The sequence below is a fragment of the Hetaerina americana genome, unplaced genomic scaffold (genome assembly GCF_022747635.1).
Source record: "Hetaerina americana unplaced genomic scaffold, ioHetAmer1.1.p SCAF_41, whole genome shotgun sequence".
Lineage (NCBI taxonomy): Eukaryota > Metazoa > Arthropoda > Insecta > Odonata > Calopterygidae > Hetaerina > Hetaerina americana.
In genome coordinates, this window is record NW_027286997.1 from 722,418 (window position 1) to 749,998 (window position 27,581).

General features: G+C 44.9%; 1 protein-coding gene across 1 annotated transcript; it reads left to right on the top strand.

Annotated features, from left to right (window-relative positions):
- Nucleotides 1-888: 888 nt before the first annotated feature.
- LOC139692774 (beta-1,4-glucuronyltransferase 1-like) lies at nt 889-21,276 on the top strand. Its single transcript, XM_071591054.1, has 6 exons — nt 889-1,086; nt 2,313-2,572; nt 7,625-7,697; nt 13,971-14,231; nt 15,881-16,066; nt 20,950-21,276. Exons 1-6 carry the CDS (start codon nt 889-891, stop codon nt 21,274-21,276), a joined length of 1,305 nt encoding a protein of 434 aa, XP_071447155.1.
- The last annotated feature ends 6,305 nt before the right edge of the window (nt 21,277-27,581 follow it).

Sequence of the window (27,581 nt, forward strand, 5' to 3'; positions counted from 1 at the left end):
TCAAGGGTATGAGTAAGTTTCACAACTTTTCGGGAAATGGTTGAAATCCCTTTTAGTACCCACGAACTCGATATAAATTTGTGTCCAAATACGAGTCGCGTTAACTGTTATACTTCTTCTCGGGCTACCGTCATATTCCTCGCTGCATTTACGCGTCGTACCCAACAGCAAATACACAAGCACGCTAGATTTGCCGTGAGCTAGTGTTTGGAAATCGCTCATCACAAATGACACATTTTCGGACCAAGTGCGGAGTTGCGTCATTTCGGGGACGACCTGATTTCCTTTCTCTTCGGATTGGGAATTATTAAGTGGAAAAAATCATTCCGAAAAAGCTTGTTTAACGACTGACACGTATTAAAGCTGACTGATTTCGGGATAAAATCGAGTGGTTTATCTTTCACTTTGATGGTAAATTGTTTTTTAAAGTATCTCCTCAATAAAGAAAGGAACATGGATGGCCCTACTACTCCCACTATCACTCAACCTGAACATCACGTCATACTATACAATGTGAGCATGCGAGTGAGCAAGAAGGCACAATTTGATGGAGCGAGATGACATATTTCACCAGAGCAAAACAACCGTGTTCGATCGGTTACCGCCGGCGTGTAGGATTTATTCTCGTGCATACTTGATCTCCCCCAACCCAACGCACGCAATCCGTTCCGTATGAATGGTTGATGACTCATTCCACGATATCTTCCCAAAAAGCACGCGGTATCTTGCGTACCATGATTACAGACCTTGGTTTAGGAAAGAAACCCAAAGTTTTCGTCGGCACCGACACACCCCACGATTTCCCTCGTCAATTCGGACCGCTAGTATTCGCTCAATTCACGAAATCGCAATTCCATTCGCCCCTTCACTGCTTGCAGGCCGGAGAAGATGACGGTGACGATGGCACTTTGTCCGCCACGGGTGCGGTGTGGCCGGGCGACCTTCCTCTTGGTGCTGACCGTGACCTTTCTGGTGCTGCCCTTGGCTTGGCGCCACCGCACAGTGCCACTGGACCTCACCCGCTTCCATTTCGACGCCTCCGGCATATACAAGGCGAGCCCACCACCACTAGTTTTAGCATTAGTAGTAAGCGGCGGCGAGCCGCACTGGGATGGATGTCCGTCGCCTTTGCATTGGCGCGTCCAAATGATAGAATCCGTCGCGGTGGGTTCCGGATCCGAGGGAAATGCTTTGCCGGCAATTCACAACTATTTCATGGCAATCATTGATTCGCATGTAAAATCATCAAAGGATATTTTTTTCTTTGTCTCATTTACAGAAATAAGGTCTTTCGAAGGCGGTCTTCTTCCAACACGGGGATGCAACAGCGATTTTCTTTGATTCAGATGACTCAAAACGACGTCATTGACGACCGACATTGAGTGGCAGTGAATCATTTGAAAATAGTGAAAAGTGACTGGGAATTTACGAAGCGAAAAAACCCTATAATATAGAAAGAGTGTCTGTCGGTTGTGCGAGTGGTCATGGCGCTGCTCTAGGGTCGACCCCCAATTACGTACCTCGCGATCCACCAAAACGGTGTGTGTGGCAGGAGGTGAAAGAAGCACCGTGAGGGAAGGGCAGGGTGGTGAGGGAGTATATGGGAGAGGGAGTCGTGGTCATTAGAGGCACTGCGGAAGAACGGAATGCCCGCAGGACGGCGAGAGGATTCCGTGTGCCATCGTCCGAGTGCACCAGAGAGGACAAGAGCACGCTGGGATGGTGCATCTGCATTATGCGGTGCAAGTCGAGGGATCAGTCGGTCAACATGCATCCGATTGCTCGTATCAAACCGTAAGCCGAGCCACGTGGCGCACGGCTCGAAATAAAGTCGCACGGACCTAGAGAATCATTTCCCTCGAGGCGTTCCCTTTCTTCCGTCGACATTTTAAGCGTTGAAATAGGCCGTCGATATGGATGGCTTACCGCGTGATGGTCACGTTTTGTGCATCCGAGTGCTGCGATGGTTTCACTGTCGTCACATTCGTGCATTTCACTGGCGACTGGCAACGGCCATAAGGTAGCACAAAATATTCAAAACGGCCTCGATGTTGATTGCCCAGGAATGAGAACATTCTCAAAATATCAAGTTCGTCGTCACGTAAAATGCAGTTAAGAGAATGAGATGCACACCGTCACACGCTTCATATTTCATGACCAGGTTAAGGGATCCACTGAGTACAAGTCACTCGCATTGGCCGGAATTCGACGCCCCCGGGGGCAGTCGACGGGTCCAAGGGGCGACTAACCCTAGATGTAAGAAAGAGCGAAAGGTAAGATGTCCCCCCCTCCTCCTCATCCGACGTCGGCAGGTGGTGCCGTTCGCGGCCGTTGGCTCCGAGTGGCCGTCGTCCCGGGCGGCATCCCCGGTGTGCCTGGCGACCCACGCCTCGGCCGACAGGGCCGCCGCCGTCCTGGAGGCACTCGCGGCGTGGTCCGGCCCCGCCTCCGTCGCACTCTTCGACCCCGAGCCTCCGAGACTCACCGCCCACTTCATCGCTCGCCTGCGGGCCGGCAGCCCGGAGGCCCACCGCCGAGTCGCCCTGCACGCCATATTCCCCGCCGACGGAAGGTATATGAGGGCGTCTTTCGGGAAGGGCGCGAGTCGCTGACCTCGATGGCCTAAGAAAGGTGGTCAGCCCTAGTGGGCAGAGGGGAAAGGGAAAAGGCTTGCAGAAGGAATGGCGTGGCGTGGAGGGAGAGAAGGGGGCACGGGAGGAGGGAAGGGAGACGCAAAAGAGGAATGATCCGAGGGAGTTGAGAAAGGGGGCGAAAGAGGAGGAGGCGGGAAAGGGAGATGTGAGGAAGAAGGTGAAGAAAGGCGGGATGGAGACACATAGACGGCGAGACATAAAGAGGGAGGGGGAATCATTGACGTAGGGAAGAGAAGGGGTGAAGGGTGAAGCAGGACATGTTGGGGTGGAAAGGGAAGGAAGGAGATGGGGAGATGAAGTAGGGGAGGATAAGGCGAAGATGGAAGAATTGGTATGGAGAGAGGGAAAGAGAGAAGTGGGGGAGAATGGGAAGGATATGGTATTGGATATGGAGAGATCCGGGCCACGTGGAAAAGAAAGGGATTCATTTTTTAAGATATTATTGACAGGTGAAATTCTCTCGGAACTACTCAATTTTTAGGCAAAAATGGAAGGAGTGCGTTCTTCCTAATTTCTTTTTAACGAAAGAATTGGCCTGAAGATTTCGTCCGATCAGTGTGAGTTCCCCCTTCAAAAAGGGAGCACCATGGAAAATATGAGAGGAATACTGAATAATAAGTTGGATTTATCACGTAGCTAAAATTAATTCTTCGGATCACCAATGGGAGGATGAAGGGAAAGGAAAATGATTACTTGTTTGGGTTCTTGAAGGGCAGAGACACTCGTATTGCCGCAGCAGTCATGAGATCACTAATTTAGAGGAAAGTAGAGTAGAATCAGGATGTATTTGCCTGTTTCGTAGATTTCCAAAAGGCTTCTGATAGAGTGAATTGGGAAAAAGTAATGAGTATATTGAAGAAAATACAGGGTCGCACCCAAAAGTGGTAGGACTGATTTTTTTACAAGAATTTTATTGACGATATACTACCTTGATCAAAAAGTTCCCGGAATAACCACCGTGTGGCGCTCCCATCGTTCCGATTTGAGTTCTGTTTTTTTTGTTAAATTGGTACATCTGTTGTTGATATTCCCTTTAAATCTTAGTGTCATAACTTGACATTTGCAAAAGTTACGTAGCCAAGAGTACATCTATCTCTGTGTGTGTTGGCGATTTTTTACAATTTCAGAAATGGATTTAAATTTGCAACAACGAACTTGTATTAAATTTTGCGTAAAAAACGGATTTAGTGGCGCACGGACGTTGGAAATGTTGGAAAAGTGTTTCGGCAACGATTCTCTAAAAAAAAACGGTCGTTTACCAGTGGCACGAGCGGTTCAGAAGTGGTCGTGAGTCAATCGAAGATGATGAACGCAGTGGCAGACCATCGACATCGAAAGTCGGTGAAAAAATTGATAAAGTAAAAGAAATGTTGGTCAATAACCGCAAATTAACCATCAGAGAAATAGCGGAGGACTTGAACATTGCCTATGGATCCGCCCAAGACATTGTGGTTAATGATTTGGGTTTCCGTCGTGTAGCAGCAAAAACCTCAATTTCATGCAAAAAAGAGACCGTGTTGACGTCGCAAAAGACATGATTTGCGAGGCTGAATCCGATCCCACATTCATCAAAAGGATCATTACTGGAGACGAGACGTGGGTTTATGAGTACGACACGCAATCCAGACATCAGGCAAGTGAATGGCGTTCACCAAATGAGCCGAGACCAAAAAAACCACGTCGTTTTCAGTCAAAAAAGAAGGCAATGCTGACGGTTTTCGTGGATTACAACGGTGTAGTGCATCATGAATTTTTGCCAGAAGGCCAGACAGTAAACAAAGAGTATTATTTGGGCGTTAAGAGACGTTTGCGTGAAGCAATTCGCCGAAAGAGACCAGAAATGTGGGCAGAAAACTCGTGGATTTTGCACCATGATAACGCACCGTCGCACAGTGCTATCATTATTCGTAATTTTTTGACGAAAAATGCAACAAATACCATCCAACAGCCACCGAATTCACCTGATTTGGCTCCCTGTGACTTCTTTCTGTTCAATCGAGTTAAAAAACCATTACGGGGAACGCGTTTTAGCAGCCGAGAGGAAGTAATGGAAAAATCGCAGGAAGCACTGATGGACATACCGAAAACCGACCGTAACTTTTGCAAATGTCAAGTTATGACACTAAGATTTAAAGGGAATATCAACAACAGATGTACCAATTTAACAAAAAAAAACAGAACTCAAATCGGAACGATGGGAGCGCCACACGGTGGTTATTCCGGGAACGTTTTGATCAAGGTAGTACTTACATTGACTTAATAATCTTCTAAGTATGCTCCTTGAGCTGCTACACACTTAGTATAACGTTGCTGCCATTCCCCGTACGCCCGCTGGAAATTTTCTTTGGGGATGCCGTTGATGACCCTCGTCGAAGCCTCTTGAACGGCCTTTATCGAGTCAAAATGTCGTCCCTTGAGCCGTCTTTTCATCAGGGGGAAGAAGAAGAAGTCCGGTGGTGCCAGATCGGGAGAATAGGGCGGGTGCGGCAACGTGGCAACGCCGTCTTTGGCCAGGAGCTGTCTGACGACGAGCGCGCCATGGCACGGCGCGTTGTCATGATGAAGCACCCAGCAGTTTGCGATGGCCGGTCGGACTCTTTTCACGCGTTCTCGGAGGCGGGTGAGCACCTGCACGTAAAAGCTCGCATTCACAGTCTCCCCTGGTAGGACAAACCACATTCGTGTCGGTTCTTGCCGTCGACGGCCGTCCGGAGCGATGGTCGTCTTCAACGAGCTCCCTACCCTCTTTAAGCAACGTGTGCCACTCAAATACTGTGGAACGGCTTAAGGCAGTGTCCCCATAAGCCTGCTTGATCATATTGAGGGTCTCAGTTGCCGTCTTCCCCAGTTTCGCACAAAACTTCACGGAATAACGTTGCTCTAAATTCAGATTCATTTTGTTTTTCGACGCGGACAAAAAACTTGCTTCACTAAAAACGGTGTCCTCACTCAACGACAGCCCGCAGGCGACTGAGGTTGGTGTTGGTCTCTTGCTAAGAGCCCCCTCCGCCTTACCCTGCCAGGCAGACCCCCCTCCACCGCTCCGTTCGCGCCAGAGGAAATCAGTCCTACCACTTTTGGGTGCGACCCTGTAGGAATAGATTGGAGGGAAAGGAGGCTAATCCGAAACCTGTACATGTCTCGGACTGCACAGGTGCGAGTGGGGAACGGGGAGTCCGGATGGGCAGTGTTAGGAAGAGGTGTAAGGCAGGGTTGCCCATTATCACCGTTGCATATGCGGAGCAAATGATTAAAGAGGCATGGGAAGAACTGGAGGAAGGAAAGATAGTCGGAGTGGAATCCATGACTGGGTTTGGCTACTGATAATGAGCCCTAGGGATGGTATAACTCAGAGAACCTTAGAAGCAAAGCCAATCTTATGGCACCGATCTCAAACTATCCGAAATATCACTCAATAATCGATATTTGAAACCAACGTAACTCAAGATGAAACTAAATGGTTTTAACTCCTATAAAGTCATATCCAGATTCATGCAGGCATTTCCTGATTGCTGCCGGAGCGAAAAAGGCCAATGCGTCACACACTCTGCCGACGGAAATCTAATAACTCGTGAGGATTATCACACCAGCACCGAAAAGATGGTTGCCGCACCCTCGGAGCTTTAGATAAACCCTGAGTGATACTAGATTTGTTGAGAGCATCAGCAGACGAACTTACCTTTCCCACATCCATTGACAAAGGAATAATTTCACACGACGGTGTATCAGTTACGCATGGGAATCTGGAATGACGGGCGTTATCCCTACGACACGAATCATGAACATATTTGCTAACTGGAGAATCCCTCCTACTGCTTCTCTTCCCTCAAGCAACATTGCACGATGCCACTAGAAGTCTAATTTCGCTATCGCATCAAATTCCGCGATCTGATTCTGTCAATATTCCGCAGTCGATTCCGACGCACACAAAATGACTTTCCTTCGTCCCCTTACACATCGTGGACCAAATTGGTCTGCTCCCACATCTACATAACTACCCTTAATGTCCACCAAAAAGGTATGTGGCAAGGGGTGCTAGCACCAAGTAGGACGGACATAGGAGGGATAAGGGACGGGAATGGAAACAACATTCTCCGTAAATACCTACAAAAACTTTTTCAGAGGCATTTCAAGCTCGCCGGCGTAAATAAGAGCGCAATAAATTGTGTTGACGATTTTCCGTGCAGAGGGAGGGGGCAGATGGTAGTCCTAGACGGCGCTAGTTCCGACAGCGTGCGAGTGACCTCGGGTGTGCCTCAAGGAAGTGTAATCAGGCCGTCGCTTTTCTTTATTTTCGCCAACGATTAGAACCGCGAAGTGAGAAGTAAGATTGGGATGTTCGCGGATGGCGCGGCGACTCATCGGGAGATACCTGGGGATGAGGGTCGATTAATACTAGCAAGAGATGGGGGAGACCTAACACCCCCCGCCACACGCCCTTGCGACGGCTTGCTGGGCATTGTGTAGATGTAGAAGGGATCCAGATTGTAATTCGAAATGGTGTACAAAATGGGGATTGGCACAAAACCATAATAAATGTGCAGTGGTCAACGGGACAGGGTCAACGGGATTTGTTTACAAGATAGTTGGCCTAGAAGTAGTTGATACGGTAAAATACCTAGAAGTTAATACAACTGATTAATTATCATTGGGAATACATAGACGTGCAATCTGCGGGCAACCTAATAAAAAAATCGGAATTAATTAGACGCACGGTTGAAAACGCTTCAGCAAGAACTCAGGATAGCTTTTTACAGGTTTGAGATCTGTACTAGGTACTAGATTTCGATAGATACTTAGATTTCTTGCCCTTGGCATCGATGGACCGGTACTTAGAGATGCCCCAGGTGCCAACCTCTGGCTTGGAAATGAAGGAATAAGGTGGTGTAAGAGTTGCCCCTCTCAACTGTACCAGTAGTGGGGTTAATTGAAGAAAAGACCTTCAAAGCATAACCTCTGTCTCTCTGCAGCCCGGCGGCGGGCGCCGGCGAGGGGGACGGCGGGCGCCGGAGGAACCAGAGCGGACAGCTCCTCTACCCCCAGGTAAGTGAGCCGCTCCCAGTGGGCCGCACCCTTCCATTGCCTTCCTCTCCCAGGGGTTCCCACGGACCCCTCCCGCCACGCCCTCTCTGCGATTCCCCGCCCCGAACACTCAATTCTGAACGCGCCTTCACACCACCCTTCGCCGCAGAACCAATTCGCACCGAGGAGCACTGACTCCCACTCACCAGCATTGAGTCTTGGAACAATACACCCACATGAACGCCCCGCGATCCACCAAGTCGGTGTGTGGTACGGGGTGCAAGCACCACCGGGTGGGATGGGCAATGGATGAGGGAGATAAGAATTCAGTCCATGTAGACACAAATATTCGCTCTTTCCCCGGACAATCAGGAATCATAATGGTAAGGAACCAAAGTCTACATCGCAATGGTAAATACATTCAATTTACTAGCCAGGAAAAGATTAAACGCTGCGTACAACAAAGGCATATTCCCAGTTGACAGTATATCCACATGAAACATATATATAAATATATATATATATATATATATATATATATATATATATATATATATATATATATATATATATGTGTGTGTGTGTGTGTGCGTGTGTGTGTGTGTGTGTGTGTGGGTCGCGGTAGTCCATGGGGTAGAGCGTTGGACTACTGACCGGAGGGTCCCGGGTTCGAGTCCCGGGTATGGCACTCTGGGCACCTGCAGCTCCACCCAAGCTTTGTGATTTTTCGGGTACCAGATCTTCCTGGGAAACCATAACCAGTAAAGGGAAAGGAACTGGCCCCCCTACCCTGATGTGTGAATTTCACACGCCGTCGGGCTTAGTACTGGGTGAACTTTACCATCACCTACCAAACCGACCTTCGGGTTGATTGCTGTGTTTTGGTATATATATATATATATATATATATATATATATATATATATATATATATATATATATATATAGCACTTTTTTAAAGTCTCACGGACGTGAATCATAATGTATAACACTTAGCACTTGTGGACACAGACAAAAACACACAGAAACACACAAAAAAGAGACTCAATATTTTTCGAATTTTTGGTGGCCGTGACCACCTTTATCAAGGAAGAGAGGGACAGAACTGAAGGGAATACGAGGGCTGGAGCGATGGATGTAAGGGGAAGGTGGAGAGAGAATTCCGAAGGGACTGGTTTGGAGGGGCAGCGTTAGAAGGGTGGGGAAAATGTGGAAGGTGATGGGGTGGAAGGGGGATGAAAATATATTTGGAGCAGGCTAATTAATGCCTAATATTGATTCCTGGCCAATTTCAGGACTCCAAAAGCCATATGAAGGATTGCTCTAATGTCTTGAGTTTCAGTGGAGGATCAGAGGGTGGAAGGGATGCTATGATGGATACACTATAGCATTTATCAAAGGGAGCGCTGTGTTCGGAGGCGTGTTTGGGGATAGGGAGCATATCAATTAGGGAAGAATTTTTGCATGGGGCTCGGTGGTTGTTAATTCGGATATTGAGGGGTGTGGTGCACTGCCCAATATAATAGGCAGGGCAAAGTTGGCACTTCAGAAGGTACACTACATTGCTAGATGAGCAAGTAGAGGAGGGAATTGGTGGGAGAGAGTTAAAAAGCGGGTGGGAGAGGGATGGGATTTTGGTTATATATATACATACATATATATATATACATATATATATATACATATACATATATATCTATATAGAAACAGAAATATATATATGTATAAAAATATATTTAATATAGAATATTTCATTCCTTCCTTTCGTATGACAAATAACTAATGTATTCGGTGAATTATGCCATTTTCTTGATTCGGTCTTCCTCCAGATTGTACACACGTTTGTTGATATTGTTTGCACGTTATTTGATCGCTTTTCCACGAATACACTTTTATCCCTTTTCCCCCTCCTCTTCCATATCCTCCCTTATTGCTCAGCCTTCCCACCTGGTGGTGCTTGCCACACACCTTTTGGGTGGTCGCTGGGTATTCATGTCGACATCGGATTCATCTGAATCTTCACATAACCCCGCAAGCCGCCGCGAGGGCGTGTGGCGGGGAGTGTCAGGGCATCACCCGTAAAATTAAACTACGTGAAAATACAAAAAAAAGCATGCCAACACACAGGAACGCACATATTTATGCTAAACCCATTTTCACCAAAACACACGCAAATACATATCCTAGCAACTAATAAACACATACGCCTACGAATTAATCAAATTTCTACGCAGCGTTTGATCATGTCCTCACTTGCAAAATGAACTTCTTTACTATTTGTATTATACCTTCGGTTTCATACGATAGTTATTCCTGATCGTCCAAGGAAAGAGCAAATATTTGTGTCAATCTCTGCTGTAGGCTATCTCCCTTCTATGAGTCTCGCGTGTTCTCTTCGAATCTCGAGTGGCTCATAGTCTAATTCCCCTTAAAGGTCCGTCACACTCGTCTTCTCATCGCAACAATATTTGTCGAATCCAGCGGATTTTCTCTTAACTTTCTTCCATTCTTTTAGTAACGCTTTCTCCCAAGAATACCTAATACTTGCGGCGTATTCCGAATGTGGCCTAACTTAAGTGAAATAAGACTCTCTTTAACTTTCTCACTACATTCCTCCACCACCCGTTTCGTGAAGATGAATTTCTTTAAGGCGGATCCGCATGTTGTCCTGATGTGCGCTCCCCGGTGAAAGGCGTGGTGTTAGAACTACCCCAAAATACTTAACTTGATCGGCCGCAGTTAGCACTGAGCGCTCTGCTTCATAATTTCTGCCCTGGTCATCACGTCCTTTTCCCCATAATTTCGAAACTGCGCATTTGCCTACATTGAGCAGTAAACCCCATTCCTAGCACCGTTCAGATATTGTGTGTAAGCCTCTAGAGAGTAGCTCGCGATCTAGTTGGCACCTTATTTCCCTCTTTGCCACCGCGTCGACTGCATACACTCTGAGATTGCTAATAACGAGTGAGCTTAAGTCGTTAATGTATAATGAGGATAGTTGCATATTGCCGGGGGCCGCACAATCGTTTCGGAGTACGTTATACGAACGAGTCATCGCAGAATGCTATTCATCGCAGATGAATGTAGATTAATCGTAGATTCAGGAACATATGAGGAGAGTTTAGCGTATTTGGTGGGTCAGAGAGTAGGTCAACTAGCGGAAGTTCACTCAGCAAGCATTGCGCGGGTCATTCTCTTAATAATTGCGACAAGAGTAACGGGGTATGTATTGAAAGAACAGACTAAGCACATGAGAATGGGCAGGCAAATATTATTCCTAGAGTAAGTGGCATCAGAAAGGAGAATCACAATGAATAGTAGTGCAAGCATAAAGCGATCTCCGGAGTGGCAATCGACTGCCGAACGTTGAAAAACAAAACGGCCGAATTTTATCGCATGATTAGAAGTACAGAAGTCGATAAAATAATAGGATCCGAGAGTTGGCAATCGCAAACAATTGCAGACGGGTAGATTAAAAAAAAAATTTCGAATTTACAGAAGGAAGAGTGGAAATATGAGTTGAGGAGGAGTGCTCATGCGTAGCTGTTGAAGATGTCCACGGAAGCAGAAGTGAGTCTTACCCTAATAGCAGCACAGAAAGTGCATAGTGTTCCATAGAAAGCCCTCGGCCGAGAAGGGTCTACTTTTGCGGAGAAACACGGATTTTATAACGAGCAAGCGAAAGTCTGGTTTGACTTCGCATTTGCAAAATATGGCATTTTACTGCGCAATCGAGTTTGCGCATGATACTGTTTGTTTTACCGCGAAATTCTTTTAGTTTCTGTGTACATGTATTTGGAAATTAAAACACCGTCACCACTGTTTTAACTCTTTTTAAAATTTAATTTCAGCCTTGTTTGCTCTCTGAAAGTCGGTCTGACTTCTCCGTTGCATCATCTAGGTTCGTTACCGCCGCATTTAAGTTTGAATGTGTGAGTGCGAGTGTGAGTTTTATGAATTCGAATAAGTTTCCGGGAGTGGATGCGGACTCTTAAAACAATGTAGTGTGTATCCGAAGTGCAGCATCCGATTCCAAAAGATCAAACAAGAAGAACGGTTTACAAAATGGAAAGTAGAAGCACTAACAGAACGGAGTGTCAGCATGCTGTAGGGAGTATCAAGAGGGAGAAAAAAGACTTGGGTACCAGAGAGAAGAAATTGCAAATAATTGGAAAAGGCTTGTAAAAAGCCACAAAAATATTATACGAAATATACGTAAACAGGAAAAGACGGATGACGGAGAATTTGATCACGCAAATGGATGAGAGAAGGATATGGAAGAATAAGAATACCGAGTTTAGTAGATGAAAGTGAAAAGAGTTAAATCATAAACCAATGAAGTGAGGCCAGTGACAAGCAGAGAAAGAGAAGTATTGTGGAAGACGCAGTGGGAGGATATGGAAAGTTATCGGTGGGAGGGCGAAACTGTGCGCCATACAATAAGGTGAGTGCACTGGCAGGAGGTAAGAAGGAAAAATTCTCGCGATAAATCAGACATAAGTCTGGGAACATATTTATTAAACCAGGAAAAATGTAAAATATAAGGACAGAAGATATAGAAGAACTTTATGGCAACAACCTAAGGCCAGCAAAGTTTGACATAGAAAGAATATAAGGTACACGAGGATAATTTAGGTTAGGGTTTGCCCGATATTGAAATATCATTTTATTATATACGAGCATAAGGTAATCTACCGGCAAAGGTAGGCTTAGGAAGAACACAACTACCAAATAAATATTTTGTGACTCCTATCAAAACACAAAATCCCGCATCCTACTCTAAATCAGGTCCCTCTTTATCTCTGATTACTTCCTCCCTCCCTTCATCCCGTCCAACATCCCTATCCTGTTTCCGCTCTTTCCTCGTTTGCCCAACATTGTCCCCTCGATTACAGTCTTCAACATCCCACTGCTGATCAATACGCCCTTCATCCACTTTTCCTCCCTACATAGGATTTCTCCCAACAAACCCCTCTCTTCGCCCACCATACCAAGTTCTTCCTGATTTGTTTTCTTCTCTGTCCATTTCACCTTCTCCATTCTTCTCCGCACCCATATTTCAAAAGCCTCCAATCTACGTCTATCCTCCTGCTTCAATGACCACGTTTCCGCGCCGTACATAGCTACGCTCCATATCAAAGTTTTTACGAGTCTTTTCTTAATATCCTTACTCAACGTCCCTCTCATCAACTCCTTCCTCCTTGTGCAAGCCTCTTTGCCTAGCGCAATTTTTCTCCTTATGTCCCTACTACTTTGACCGCGTTAGTCAAAAACACTTCCGATATACGTAAACTGTTCTACCTGCTCTAGTTTTTGCCCGCCAATTTTAATGTTAAGCTTTGTTTTATGTCTATTGATTTTCATCCCCTATGTAGACTATGTTGCACATACATATATACCTATTGCACTGAATTTCCAATTCACATAGCAATGCTTGAAACTCTTTGGCTGACTGAAAATAGGAATAGATTGGATGGATAGGAGAATTATCCACAACCCGAACGTCATGGACTTAGCAGGTGTGAGGTGTAGATGAAGAGTCGGCATTGGCAGTGTTAGGAAGAGGAGGAAGGCAAGGGTTGTCAAATATTGCAGGTGCTTTTCAACGTATACGTGGAGGAAATGATTAAAGAGGCATGGGAAGAACTGGAGGTGGGAATGTAAGTCGGAGGGGAATTCGTGAAATCAGCTAGTTCTACTGATGACCAAGCTCGGGAGGTAAGCTCAGTCAGCCAAGGGGTTGCAACCATTGCTGAGTGAATTGGGCATTCAGTGCAATAAATTTGGGATGAGAATCAATATAAATATAAAAAGGGCAACGTGGATTTCCCAAGAAAGTAAGGCTAAATTAACCATTAAATTAGGAGGGCAATAGCTAGCAGGTGGAAGAGTTTAACAGTCTGGGAAATATTTTGGACTAAAATGGTCAAAGTATTGGAGGAATAAGACGAAGAATGATGCAAAGAGGCTTTCGCAAGGAGGAGGGAGTTGATGATAGGCACTTTGAGCAAGGATATCATGAAAAGACTCGTCAAAACTTTTATATGGAGCGTAGTAATGAACGGTGGGGAAGCATGGTCACTGAAGCAGGAGGATAGAAGTAGATTGGAGGCTTTTGAAATGTGGATGTGCAGATGGTTTTTAACGTGAAAAAATGTAGGACATCGCAACCTCCAGAACTATTCCCTCGGTAAGACTGATAATATTAGTTCTTTATGTCAACGTTAAATCCGCAGATGTAGTGAGCGTCCTCGGCACATCAGTTGCAATACATTCCTTGGTTTCTCCTCACAGAACCTGGCACGCAACACGGCCGTGCAGCGGTGCCCGAGCGAGTGGACGCTCGTGGCAGACGCTGACATGGTGGCGCCACCGTCGCTGCGTCGCCGTCTCACCGCCTTCCTCGGCGCCACGCGTCCCCGGCGCCGCATCGCTTACGTGCTGCCCACGTACGAAGTGGAGAGGTCACCGGGTCCACCGCCCGATAGCAAGGCCCAACTGATGAGGCTCAAGGGGGAGGGCAAAGCGCGACCGTTCCACGCGACCGTTTTCCAGGCAAGCCTCCCCCATCGAAAGGGAAGAGGGGGGGAGGAGAGTAGTACACCCCCTCTCAATCACCCTCTCTGCGTGATATTGGTACTATGGACCACCATTCCGTCCGTCTCCTCATTCCGAATCGGCTGGGCTGATAGTCGAAAATGTGTTCCGAAGGACAGCTCGAGTTTGGACGTCCTACGCAGATGGTGCCGCCAGCCACGAATGTAGCTAAGAATAAGGAGGACACAGATGACGTCCGAATGAAAATATTTTAATTTTGAGATAGTTGGCGTAAATATTTAGGTGTAGTTGCAAAACCGCGGAATGTTTTTACGTTATTCTGAGTTCACTTTACAATATGTTCGGCAGTCTTTAATTAAAGTTAACCGTTTCTTTCTTTTAATTTAGTGGCTTAGGGGCGATTTTTGGTGCTATTTTCGTATTCATTTTCTCTCATTGGACTATTTTTAACGCTATAGATTATCAAGGTTTGGCGAACGACCCATGATTACCCAATTGGATTCGTGCAGACAGCTCTCGTATCTGTACTAAGGACATTACCAAATGCTTCCACTCTCCAAACATAGCACTACGCGAGAAGATTTTTTCCGTAATGTTTATATACACCAAAATAAGATTTGGCAAGCATACAAACGAGGCATTTTTAAGCCTCCGTTTCCAATACATCTTTTTTGATTGTTAAAATTTTTAATTGCACCAGCCGTACAGGCATCGGATGTCCTCGAAATGAGTGATTTCTCTTTGATTCCTCAAAGATGGAGGATTGGGTGGTCTCACTCTGCAATCTGATAAATTCACGACTTTAAATACACCACGAGTTGTCTCACCTTTTGACCTACCGTCCATGATAAAAACTGAACATCCAATGCTCTACTATTTGCAATGCCTCGCAGGTGTAATTGACCCCGGAGCGATTGTTTGATCAATGGATTGGGTAGAATTAATATAGTATGTATTTCACAAAAACGCACTGATTTTACGAATTCCCCTCCGCCTTTCATTCCTCCCTCCAATCCTTCCCATGCCTCTTCAATCATGACCTCCACATACGAGGTACTGTGGCTGAGGGCTATTGCGAATATTCAGAAATACTCAAGTTTCCAAAGTACGGAAGGGGCTGAAATGACACCCAGAAGCGGCCTAATGACAATGACCGTCATTGAATTCCATCGGTGCCATTATTAACTCAGAGAGAACGCATTTTATCAAGCATACTCAACTCAATGCATAACACAGAAAACTCATTTTAATGCATAACACCTTTACTTTCATTGCTGAAGTGAAGAAGACATATATCGCCGGTGAATAATGCACCTTTGGACTGGTGCACAGTGCACTTTGAAATCAGAATATGTATGTAGGGATTATAACAGCAAGCGACCCATTGCAATGCAATTAGATTGGAGCGGAAGCATACAAGGTGAAACATTTCATTACCAAGCATCATTTAAAAAAATGTTATTAAATAATTTGACGCTGTGCAGTCATTGCAATGCAACAAATTGAAAAAGTAAAAATCGTTCGCCTTGATAGGGATTTGAACCCGGATCTGCCGGGCATGCGGGAAAATACACCTTAGAGCAAAGTCCTCCAGCTCCATTGGTCGAGGGTCGGCCAATCACCGCCCGCCCTTCTCTCCCAACCAGCCCAACCAGGGGGCAACGCAGCTGTCCAGGTGGGAGTCGAGGAGGGCGCCCGGAGATGACGTCATTTCCGTGGCCCACGCGGTGCGCCACTTCCCCTTCTGGTACGAGCCTGTCTACGCGGCCCGCCACGGCGGCCCGCCCTTCGACGAGCGCTTCGTTGGCTACGGCATGACCAGGAACACGCAGGTGAGCAAGCAACATCGCTACAGGCAGGGGAGCATTGGAACACTATGTGTACCACGTATTCGAGCATACGCGAATATGCCCAAAGGTCACAAAGCACTGAATGGAAGATTACTGCTCACTCGTGTCAGTCCCTTAGTCGCGAGCGAAGTATCGTCCTCGCCTTCATATCCCGAAGTCGTGGGTTCGATTCCCGCCGAGGTAATGCCCTTCCCCCTCTAAGGCTTGCCTGTTCATGCTCGGAAATATTGATTTTTCTTCGTGTTCCTAAACATGTTGAAATGTACGAAATTTGGTGCACTGCATCCATATAATTAATTATAACCTTTTGTTACTTCAGAGCAGTCGTCGGCCGTTACTTCCACAAGATAATAAAATAAACACCAACGGAAATAAGACCATTTACTCAAGCAGACACGATCAAATTAGTGCCTCGAAAAACGATAAAGAGAGACATTTGAGTGAATCTAAAACTAATGCCAGTGTTAGCAATTAATATTAGCGAAACAGTTTCGTCAGCCATCAGAAATGCCTCAATCGAAAGGTGATCGCCCAATTGAACATTATAACATTGAATTGTAATAGCAATAGAAACAAAATACCGGATGTTGAACGAATTTTTGTTGGCAAAAAGGCAGACATAAATAGTTAGATAGATGAGCTGGCTCAGGGAAAATATAGCAAACAGTGAAGTTCTTCAAAACGGGAATTACAGAAAGGGCAGTGGCCTAATAGCCCCGGGAAGGGGAGTAATTACTGCTGTAAATTCACAACTCGGCATCCGGCGTTATAAATTCGACGCAAGTGCCATAGAAAGAGTTTGGAGCAACTTAAAGGACTGCAACGACAGAAGCCTATTCGTGGGCTCATTTCACAGACCCCTGGATTCTAATACAAATAGCCTACAGATAGATGTAAGCTCGACGACCTACCCACTATCACCAACAAACAAAGTAATATTGGATATATATATATATATATATATATATATATATATATATATATATAAAGACTGAGTTCGTGAAAATAAACAAAGAAAAGTGTAAAATATGCTTATACGTACACCGAGGCAAGTTTCATTGGATTTCGAGAAAATTTAAAAAACGAATCTGCAGAATTGACCGGGAAAGCCCTTACGGCCTATACGGAGAGCACTTGGACATATTCCTTAAACATTACACGCTAAGTAATGACGACGTGCAATCCATTCAAACTTAATTGTGGCGGTAACGAACCTAGATGATGCAACGGAGAAGTCAGACCGACTTTCAGAGAGCAAACAAGGCTGAAATTAAATTTTAAAAAGAGTTAAAACAGTGGTGACGGTGTTTTAATTTCCAAATACATGTACACAGAAACTAAAAGAATTTCGCGGTAAAACAAACAGTATCATGCGCAAACTCGATTGCGCAGTAAAATGCCATATTTTGCAAATGCGAAGTCAAACCAGACTTTCGCTTGCTCGTTATAAAATCCGTGTTTCTCCGCAAAAGTAGACCCTTCTCGGCCGAGGGCTTTCTATGGAACACTATGCACTTTCTGTGCTGCTATTAGGGTAAGACTCACTTCTGCTTCCGTGGACATCTTCAACAGCTACGCATGAGCACTCCTCCTCAACTCATATTTCCACTCTTCCTTCTGTAAATTCGAAATTTTTTTTTTAATCTACCCGTCTGCAATTGTTTGCGATTGCCAACTCTCGGATCCTATTATTTTATCGACTTCTGTACTTCTAATCATGCGATAAAATTCGGCCGTTTTGTTTTTCAACGTTCGGCAGTCGATTGCCACTCCGGAGATCGCTTTATGCTTGCACTACTATTCATTGTGATTCTCCTTTCTGATGCCACTTACTCTAGGAATAATATTTGCCTGCCCATTCTCATGTGCTTAGTCTGTTCTTTCAATACATACCCCGTTACTCTTGTCGCAATTATTAAGAGAATGACCCGCGCAATGCTTGCTGAGTGAACTTCCGCTAGTTGACCTACTCTCTGACCCACCAAATACGCTAAACTCTCCTCATATGTTCCTGAATCTACGATTAATCTACATTCATCTGCGATGAATAGCATTCTGCGATGACTCGTTCGTATAACGTACTCCGAAACGATTGTGCGGCCCCCGGCAATATGCAACTATCCTCATTATACATTAACGACTTAAGCTCACTCGTTATTAGCAATCTCAGAGTGTATGCAGTCGACGCGGTGGCAAAGAGGGAAATAAGGTGCCAACTAGATCGCGAGCTACTCTCTAGAGGCTTACACACAATATCTGAACGGTGCTAGGAATGGGGTTTACTGCTCAATGTAGGCAAATGCGCAGTTTCGAAATTATGGGGAAAAGGACGTGATGACCAGGGCAGAAATTATGAAGCAGAGCGCTCAGTGCTAACTGCGGCCGATCAAGTTAAGTATTTTGGGGTAGTTCTAACACCACGCCTTTCACCGGGGAGCGCACATCAGGACAACATGCGGATCCGCCTTAAAGAAATTCATCTTCACGAAACGGGTGGTGGAGGAATGTAGTGAGAAAGTTAAAGAGAGTCTTATTTCACTTAAGTTAGGCCACATTCGGAATACGCCGCAAGTATTAGGTATTCTTGGGAGAAAGCGTTACTAAAAGAATGGAAGAAAGTTAAGAGAAAATCCGCTGGATTCGACAAATATTGTTGCGATGAGAAGACGAGTGTGACGGACCTTTAAGGGGAATTAGACTATGAGCCACTCGAGATTCGAAGAGAACACGCGAGACTCATAGAAGGGAGATAGCCTACAGCAGAGATTGACACAAATATTTGCTCTTTCCTTGGACGATCAGGAATAACTATCGTATGAAACCGAAGGTATAATACAAATAGTAAAGAAGTTCATTTTGCAAGTGAGGACATGATCAAACGCTGCGTAAAAATTTGATTAATTCGTAGGCGTATGTGTTTATTAGTTGCTAGGATATGTATTTGCGTGTGTTTTGGTGAAAATGGGTTTAGCATAAATATGTGCGTTCCTGTGTGTTGGCATGCTTTTTTTTGTATTTTCACGTAGTTTAATTTTACGGGTGATGCCCTGACACTCCCCGCCACACGCCCTCGCGGCGGCTTGCGGGGTTATGTGAAGATTCAGATGAATCCGATGTCGACATGAATACCCAGCGACCACCCAAAAGGTGTGTGGCAAGCACCACCAGGTGGGAAGGCTGAGCAATAAGGGAGGATATGGAAGAGGAGGGGGAAAAGGGATAAAAGTGTATTCGTGGAAAAGCGATCAAATAACGTGCAAACAATATCAACAAACGTGTGTACAATCTGGAGGAAGACCGAATCAAGAAAATGGCATAATTCACCGAATACATTAGTTATTTGTCATACGAAAGGAAGGAATGAAATATAATCACAACCAATTATACGATAGGCCTCCACCATAACAAGACAGGTCATGCAGAATTGAAAAGTAATCATTATTATTACCACTTTATTCGTTATTATCACTACCACTACTTTTAATATCACCGCTCCAGGTGAGAGCGTCGATAGAGGATAACCAAGGAAGATGCGGTTACAGGTAGTAGTTCTGGTAGGCCTGTAGCCACGATTGCTGCGGTGTACTTCCCCCGAGGTCCATTCCGTGCATGTCACGCATTTAGAACGCGATTTTTCCAGACCTCAAAGAGACATTCCGACAGAATGACTCGTGGAAGCTACTCAGGAAGTGACGTCTATAGGACAGGTAAATTACCGTCTGCGCTGGATTTGACAATTTTTCGTGATCGAGTACAAAGGTTGATCCAAACTGACGTTAGCCGTTATTCGGTGAAAATAGGTGCTCGAAGAGATAAGTAAATTGCCAACAGAAAACAATTCCTTACTCAATGTGTCATAGTTTGTAGCCATTATTACAGCTGTTATCTTACAGTAACTGTCCCGAGCAATTTCGAATCTCACGCCTAGTGAAGCACTCGAAACTCTCGCCCTATGGTGCAATCATTTTAAAAAAATTATTTCCATCGTCCGAATTCCACAAATTATCAGTCACGAAAATTAGAGTAAAGTACGTATAATTTCGACGTCACGTGTGAGGCTAGGAATCACTGATTCTCTGCCACAAACTAGATGAGTCCTTGCGGAAACCATGTATATGCTGATGTTACATATCGAACTTGTACAACGCTTGCTTCAAATACTTATTTTGAATCCGCACGCAAATTGGAAATTAATTTATTTTTTGAAACCAGCTGGCAGGAAAATTGAGTGCGGAAAGAACTCGGATTCAAGATACTAAAAAAATAGAATAAGTAATTGCAAAATATGATTATTTAAGTGTGATTATACGCACTGAGATATCTTTTACTTAAATTGCAGCCGTAAAAATTTTGGTTTAAGTTGGAATAATTCATATACCCTAACTTTACGTCGATTATGTTATTAACAGTTCTTAAACATTAAAATAAAATCAAGTCATTTATTGGTAACACGTCATTTATTCTGACGTCGGTCGATCCATGACTCTCAAGGAGCACATGGCCCAGTCTCATCAAAATGCAGTGGCATCGAGAAATGGGGCCCCGACTGGAGGCCCCATTGAGATATGAGGGATCACCCCCGACGCCCCTGATGCGCAGGGGTGCGACCGAAGCAATTGACGCCGCCAGGGAGAGCAGAGAGGGAAAAGGGAAAGGGGCGGCCATTCTAACCGTGCTTTCGGATTATTACGAGTCCCGAACGCGATGGAATGCAAGTATCTCGGTGTGAGGCCAAAATAATGCGCGATCGACAGATGACCCCGGGCTGACCTACTGATTGCTCCTTTGCGTCGATGCACTGTCCCCGTTACACTAAAACTGAAATTTTCGATGTTACGGTGGCCTCTCGCTGATCGTCCCAACAGGCCTACGAAATGTTTCTGCGCGGATACACCTTCGAGGTCCTGGACAACGCGTTCCTCATCCATTGGGGGTTCCAAGAACGGAAGCAGAGGCCTCCGTGGAGGGAGGAGCAGAGCCGGAGGAATTACCGCCTATTCCAGAACTGGGTCCTGGAGAAGGCGGCGCAGTACGATGCCGACCCCGAGGATATCATCGAGAAGATGGCGGGCGATCAGCGACGGAGGAAGGTGGAAGTGCGGCGGAAGAACCAGAGGAAGACGAAGAAGAGGCCTCCTTGGCCCGTCGGGACGAGCGACAACCGCACCGCCGGTCGATCCTCACCTACCTAAGGCTGCGTGCATTTCCCTCAAGGGCTGCAATTCTAAGACTCATCGGTCACGGTTAAATGCCATTTATCGACGATCGCCTTTCTAAGACGAGCTTCGATAAATTAACCGACGTTTTTTTGGAGTAATTAATTATTTCGGATTTAATCTATTAATCAATACCCCAACCGTAACCTTGATTTAAAGCAATTTGTAATGTAACGGTAGTTTTGATTAAGCACGAGCCATGTAGACTCATTAATGCATGTTTACTTATAGTAAAAAGGCCCGATATTTAAGCGTAATCTAAGCTACCACTTGTGAAAATAAATTTCCTACTCAATAATACGAAGAAATTTTATTGCTAAAGCTATTGATGTATTTATTAGAATTTTGCATGGGCGTTTAAAATGACGGAAGTGTCGGTCGGGGACATCATTTCACAATCCTACAGAAGACAATTGGTCCGAATGAAAAGTATTTTCTAATGTTTATAATAATTATGAAAGTAGGGCCATCACTGTTGAACAATCTTCATTCTTTGCCGAGGACTACTCTTATTTAATACAGAGAGAGGATTCGGCTATCGAAGAAGCTGGCGTTCGCCTTTCTTCGAACCGCGGGTCTGCGGCGTGACACCGATGGTTTCTTAGTCCAAGCGAGGCGTTTCGTCGGTTCTCTCCGCGGTCGGGTGGACGCGAGGCACCCAGCCCAACAGCACTCCGACTGCGCACCCCACGCAAGCATCGCGTACTTTAGCAACACCACGCAGCCATGTTTTCGCTGGTAAGCCGACGCGAGTAAAACTAAATGGTCTTGATGTTGAATGGCCTCAGCTCTCGGAAAGTAATTAATGACGACATTCTGATTACGCGCAATGTCATTTCCACAGCTACAAACAAGAACCGTATGACGGATCGATTATTATTGCATTAAATTATTGAAGAAAACAAAATGACAACTCGGATAAACACATACGAGTATCTTTAAAAGTACAACCGCAGATATTGTCCTAGATAATATTGAAATTTGGCTCCCATAAACCACAGCTGACAGCGTAATATTTCCAAATGGCTTCAGCATTTACAAAAACAGGAATCGATAAGATTAGGCGGAGAAATATTCATTGAGGTTTAATCACAACTCCGTAGTCATCGCGACAACTCTATGGAAAGTTTTAGGCCATGTGAAGTATTGCAGCCACAAAGTCATTCCAATTAATGCAAGGTGTGATAAAATAAAGACCGGACGGATTTTATTCTGCGCAAACCGTTCAACGGATCGAAACGAGACACAGTGAGCATCTAGCGGCACATCTGAAGACTAAAACGAGAGGTGTTGCGTTTGTTTTCGTCGACTCGCTACGCAGAAGCAGCGGTACGTGTCTTAGCCTGTTCGTCGCCGTGTGCGACGGCAGCAATGAAGGAGCTAGAGGAACAGCGTGTGTGCGTGAAATTCAAGCATGTCAAAAGTGCCACGGAGACATTTGGAATGATTCAGCAAACCTTTGTTAATGAAGCTATGAGTCGAAGCCAATGTTTTGAGTGGTACAGTCGTTTTACATCGGGCAGAACCTCGACAGATGAAGATTCGCGAACGGGGCGGCCTTCCACTTTGACTGACCCCAACCATGTCAAATTGGTGAACGATTAAGTGCAGGAAAATCGCCGATTAACTGTTAGGGAGATAGCCGAGGAAGTGAACATTAGTTTTGGATCCTGTCAGACAATTTTGACAGAGCATGACGTTCGTCGCATCAAAAGTTGTCCCGCGGGCGCTGACTGATGAACAGAGACAAAAACGTGTGGACATTTGTCAGGAACTCCTGGATCAGAGCCAATGCCGACCCAGAGTTTCCTAAAATCATCGTAACCGGCGAAGAAACCTGGGTTTACGGTCATGATATTAATACAAAGGCCCAGTCTTCTCAGTGGAAAGGTCCTCATTCTCCGCGACCAAAGAAAACTTGCATGTCCCGGTCCAAAGGGAAGGTCATGCTGGTGTGTTTCTTCGATTAGCGAGGGCCGATTCATTACGAATACGTTTATCAAGGTCAAACCGTCAACAAATATTTCTACTCAGAGGTTATGAAGGGGTTGAGGGTCGCAGTGAGCCGAAAGAGGCCGGACATGTGGAGAAACAATGCGTATCCACCACGATAACGCGCGCTGCTCGTGACAAAGGTTTTCGCCAGAGCCGGAGCTTCCGTGATTCCGCAGTCTCCCTACTTTCCCTACGTTACTCCATCGGACTTTTGTTTGCATCCAAAGTTAAAATCAACCTTGAAAAGGCGCCGATTCAACTACATTGCCGGCTTTAAACTAATTGTACGGTGGACCTGGAGAGGATCCCTAAGGCGGCTTACCACGCAGGGTTCGAGAGCTGAAAGAAACGTTGGCAAGGTGTCTCGTCAGTCAAGGCATGTACTTTGAGGGCGACAAGTTCGATTAAGCTGCATCCGTCAAAATAAACAAGTTATAAAATCAGTCCGGTCTTTTTTTACCACACCTTGTACGCTTATTCCACGGAATACCAAACTTCAAGCTAGATGTTCTCTCCAAGCTCGATGACTGAATTTCCAAACGAAGCGTAAGAATCAGTATATTAAAATATATTCGTAGTCTTCGGGGAATTTAATCTGATAACAATGATTTGGGACGAATATTGAGAAGGAAAACCGGTTAAAAAATCGCTAATCATATGTAAAACTTGTGAATATTCTCCCAAGTTCTCGTTCAAACAAATCACCGACACGAGGAAACAGCATGCTCAACATACTTTCGAAAGTTACCCCATGAATTACAAAAATATGCGTACATAACTAGACCATTAGCGACCACGAACGATATTTGTACGAACTAAAGCAATCTCGCAAAAAGCTAAAATGATATATTTCCATATAGGAAACTTTAACGAGCTTTGGGATTAATCAAAGCAAAAACTGCAACCTATCAGGTTAAAAAACATAGAGCTGACCAAGAATCACATTCTTCATTCCACCCACGGATGATTTGATGGGCGAGGATAGAACCCAACTATCACCAATCACAACGGCGGGTGAAATGTACGAATCAACAGGGTAGGGGGGGCAGCTCCTTTCACTTTGCCACCCGTGGTTTCCCTGGTGCTTGAAAAATCATAAAGCTTAGGTAAAAGTGAGGGTGCCCATTGGTGCCACCCGGTATTGAGCCAAGGATCTAAGCCCAGGAGCGGAGCACTCTACCCACCGGACTAACACAACCCCTTCTTAACTCAGAACAGAGAACATTTGATTTCTGCAAATGTTATACGTGACGTAATATAGAAGCTTATTCCAAAGAAACTCAAATACGCAACAAAGAAGTTAGATGGCGGAACAACGAAGTCAGGGCGGCATTAGAGCCGACGAAGAAAAGACGAAGGGATGGCCAGAACTCATTTCCATCCCATACGAGCATCCCATGAGATCATCCTATGTGTATCTGTCGATAAATAAGAAGAACGCGAGATCAGTGTAGCATTTAGACCGCAAAAGAGAACACAGAAATATGAATGGAGAAGAAGTAAGACGTCTGCCCTGGAGAAGGCTTACTTTTACTGAGATTTGAGTGTCCTCACACGTGTCTTCATATTTTTGTGTTCTATTGTGCCGTATAAATGTCATACGATGCATGTTCATAATGTAACAGCTGTTTGGTCACAGGAAAAATATACTCATATTAAACACATTTTACTGGCATATAACCGGTACAGGGAAAGGAACTGGCCCCCATACCCAGATGTGTGAATTTCACACGCTGTCGGGCCTCGTACTGAGTAAACTCTACCATCACCAACCAAACCGAGCTTCGGGTTGATTGCTGTGTTTATGGTTTATGTATATATGTATTTATGTTTGTGTTTATATATATATATATATATATATATATATATATATATATATATATATATATATATATATAAAATATCTTCGAAATGGAACGCTCTTCGGCGACGCACAAATATGTAAAAACACAGATTTAGATTTTTAGAATATAGAAACACAAAGAAAGGACACTCACAATTTGTTATTTGACGTTTCGACAGCACGGCTCTCGCCTTCAGAAGCAGACGACAGCCGTGCTGTTGAAACGTCAAATAACAAATTGTGAGTGTCCTTTCTTTGTGTTTCTATATTCTAAAAATCTAAATCTGTGTTTTTACATATATAAATATATATATATATATATATATATATATCTATATATATATTATATATATATATATATATATATATATATATATATACACTCATATGTTTCATATGAGTATATTTTCCTGTGATCAAATAGCCGTAACTTTATAAACATGCCATATATCCCTCCCCTGGACTACAACCTTGACGTGGTGGAAGGGCTTGCGCGTTCCGATGACCTCTTTCCGGTGCTGGCGGGAGTAATAATAATTGCTCCTGGTAGGGTCCCCCATGCCAGATAGTTTGAAGGTTAGGAGCCAGACGAAAGGTAGTCCACGAGTCCACGCAGCGTCTGTTCCTCAGTGAGTCGGCTGCGATGGCGTCTGACCCCAGTGGGGCGGCCAGTAAGTGATGGTGTCACGTTAATAACACTATTGAGGAAGGCAACGGTAAACCACCTCAATTATCATGCCCAAGAAATATATGATGGACTATACAGATATTTTGAGTCCTGGCAACTACGAGGCTCGGCCCAATCGGCCGTGTGTCGTGCCAGGCAGCGGGGGAGGCAAGGCTTCCGCGGTCGTCATCCCACGAAACCCTTGCAAGGGAAAATCGGCAGCAGCAGGACAGAAGACGCGGGAGAAGAAGACCACATTAGTTAGAATAGGAACGTGGACTGTTAGGACAATGATGAGGACAGGGAAATTGGAGAATGTTAAGCGAGAGATGGGAAGGGGAAATATAGATATTTTAGGTCTATGCGAGGTGAGATGGAAGGATAGCGGGGATTACTGGAGTGATAATTATAGAATGATACACAGCGGCGGGGACGAGAGCCAACGAGGGGTTGCCATAGTATTAAATGAAGAGGTAGGAAGATGCGTAGTCAACATAGAACAGACAACGGATAGAATATTACTAGTAGAGATAAAAGCAGAACCGACGAACTTCGTTATTATTCAGGTATACATGCTACCGAGCAACCATAAGGAGGAAGAGGTCGAATGTTTAGGCAAATGTGGGAGGAAGAGGCAATATGGGCTGATTCGTAGTATCTATGAGGAAGGAATCTGGCCGGAAGACTTTGTGAGATCAGTTTTAGTTCCTATTCCGAAAAAGGTTAAGGCTACATCATGTGAGGACTACAGGACATTAAGTTTGACATCCCATGTAGCTAAAGTGGTTCTCAGGATCATCAACAAAAGAATAGAGAGTAGGGCAAATGATTACTTAGGGGATGACCAGTTTGGATTTAGGAAGGGGAGAGGTACGCATGATGCCATTGCAGTAATAAGATTATTAGTCGAGAGGAATATAGAATACAATCAGGAGGTATTTGCCTGTTTCGTAGATTTCGAAAAAGCGTTTGATAGAGTGAATTGGGAAAAACTAATGAGTATATTGCAGAAAATAGGAATAGATTGGAGGGAAAGGAGGCTGATCCGCAACCTGTACGTCTCAGACTGCTCAGGTGAATGTGGGCGGGGAATTCGTAAAATCAGTTAGGTTTGCTGATGACCAAGCTTTAGTTTGTCAGTCAGCCAAGGGGTTGCAAGCATTGCTTAGTGAATTGGAAATTCAGTGCGACAGGTATGGGATGAGAATCAATATTAATAAAACAAAGGTTATGAGATTTTCCACAAAAAACGGCTACGCTCAGCCTTAAAATAGGAGGGCAAAAACTAGAGCAGGTAGAACAGTTAACGTATCTCGGTAGTGTTTTGGACGAACACGGTCAAAGTAGTAAGGACGTAAGGAGAAGAATTGCGCTAGGCAAAGAGGCTTTCACAAGGAGGAGGGAGTTGATTACGGGGACGTTGAGTATGGATGTTAAGAAAAGACTGTGATATGGAGCGTAGCTATGTAGGGCGCGGAAACGTGGTCATTGAAGCAGGAGGATAGACGTAGACTGGAGGCTTTTGAAATGTGGGTTTGGAGAAGAATGGAGAAGGTGAAATGGACAGAGAAGAAAACAAACGAGGAAGTATTTGGTATGGTGGGCGAAGAGAGGGGTTTGTTGGGAGCAATCCTATGTAGGCAGGAAAAGTGGCTGAAGGGGGTATTGACCGGCAGCGGGATGTTGAAGACTGTAATTGAGGGGAGAATGTTAGGCAAACGAGGAAAGGGAAGGAACAGGATAGGGATGTTGGACAGGATGAAGGGAGGAAGAAAG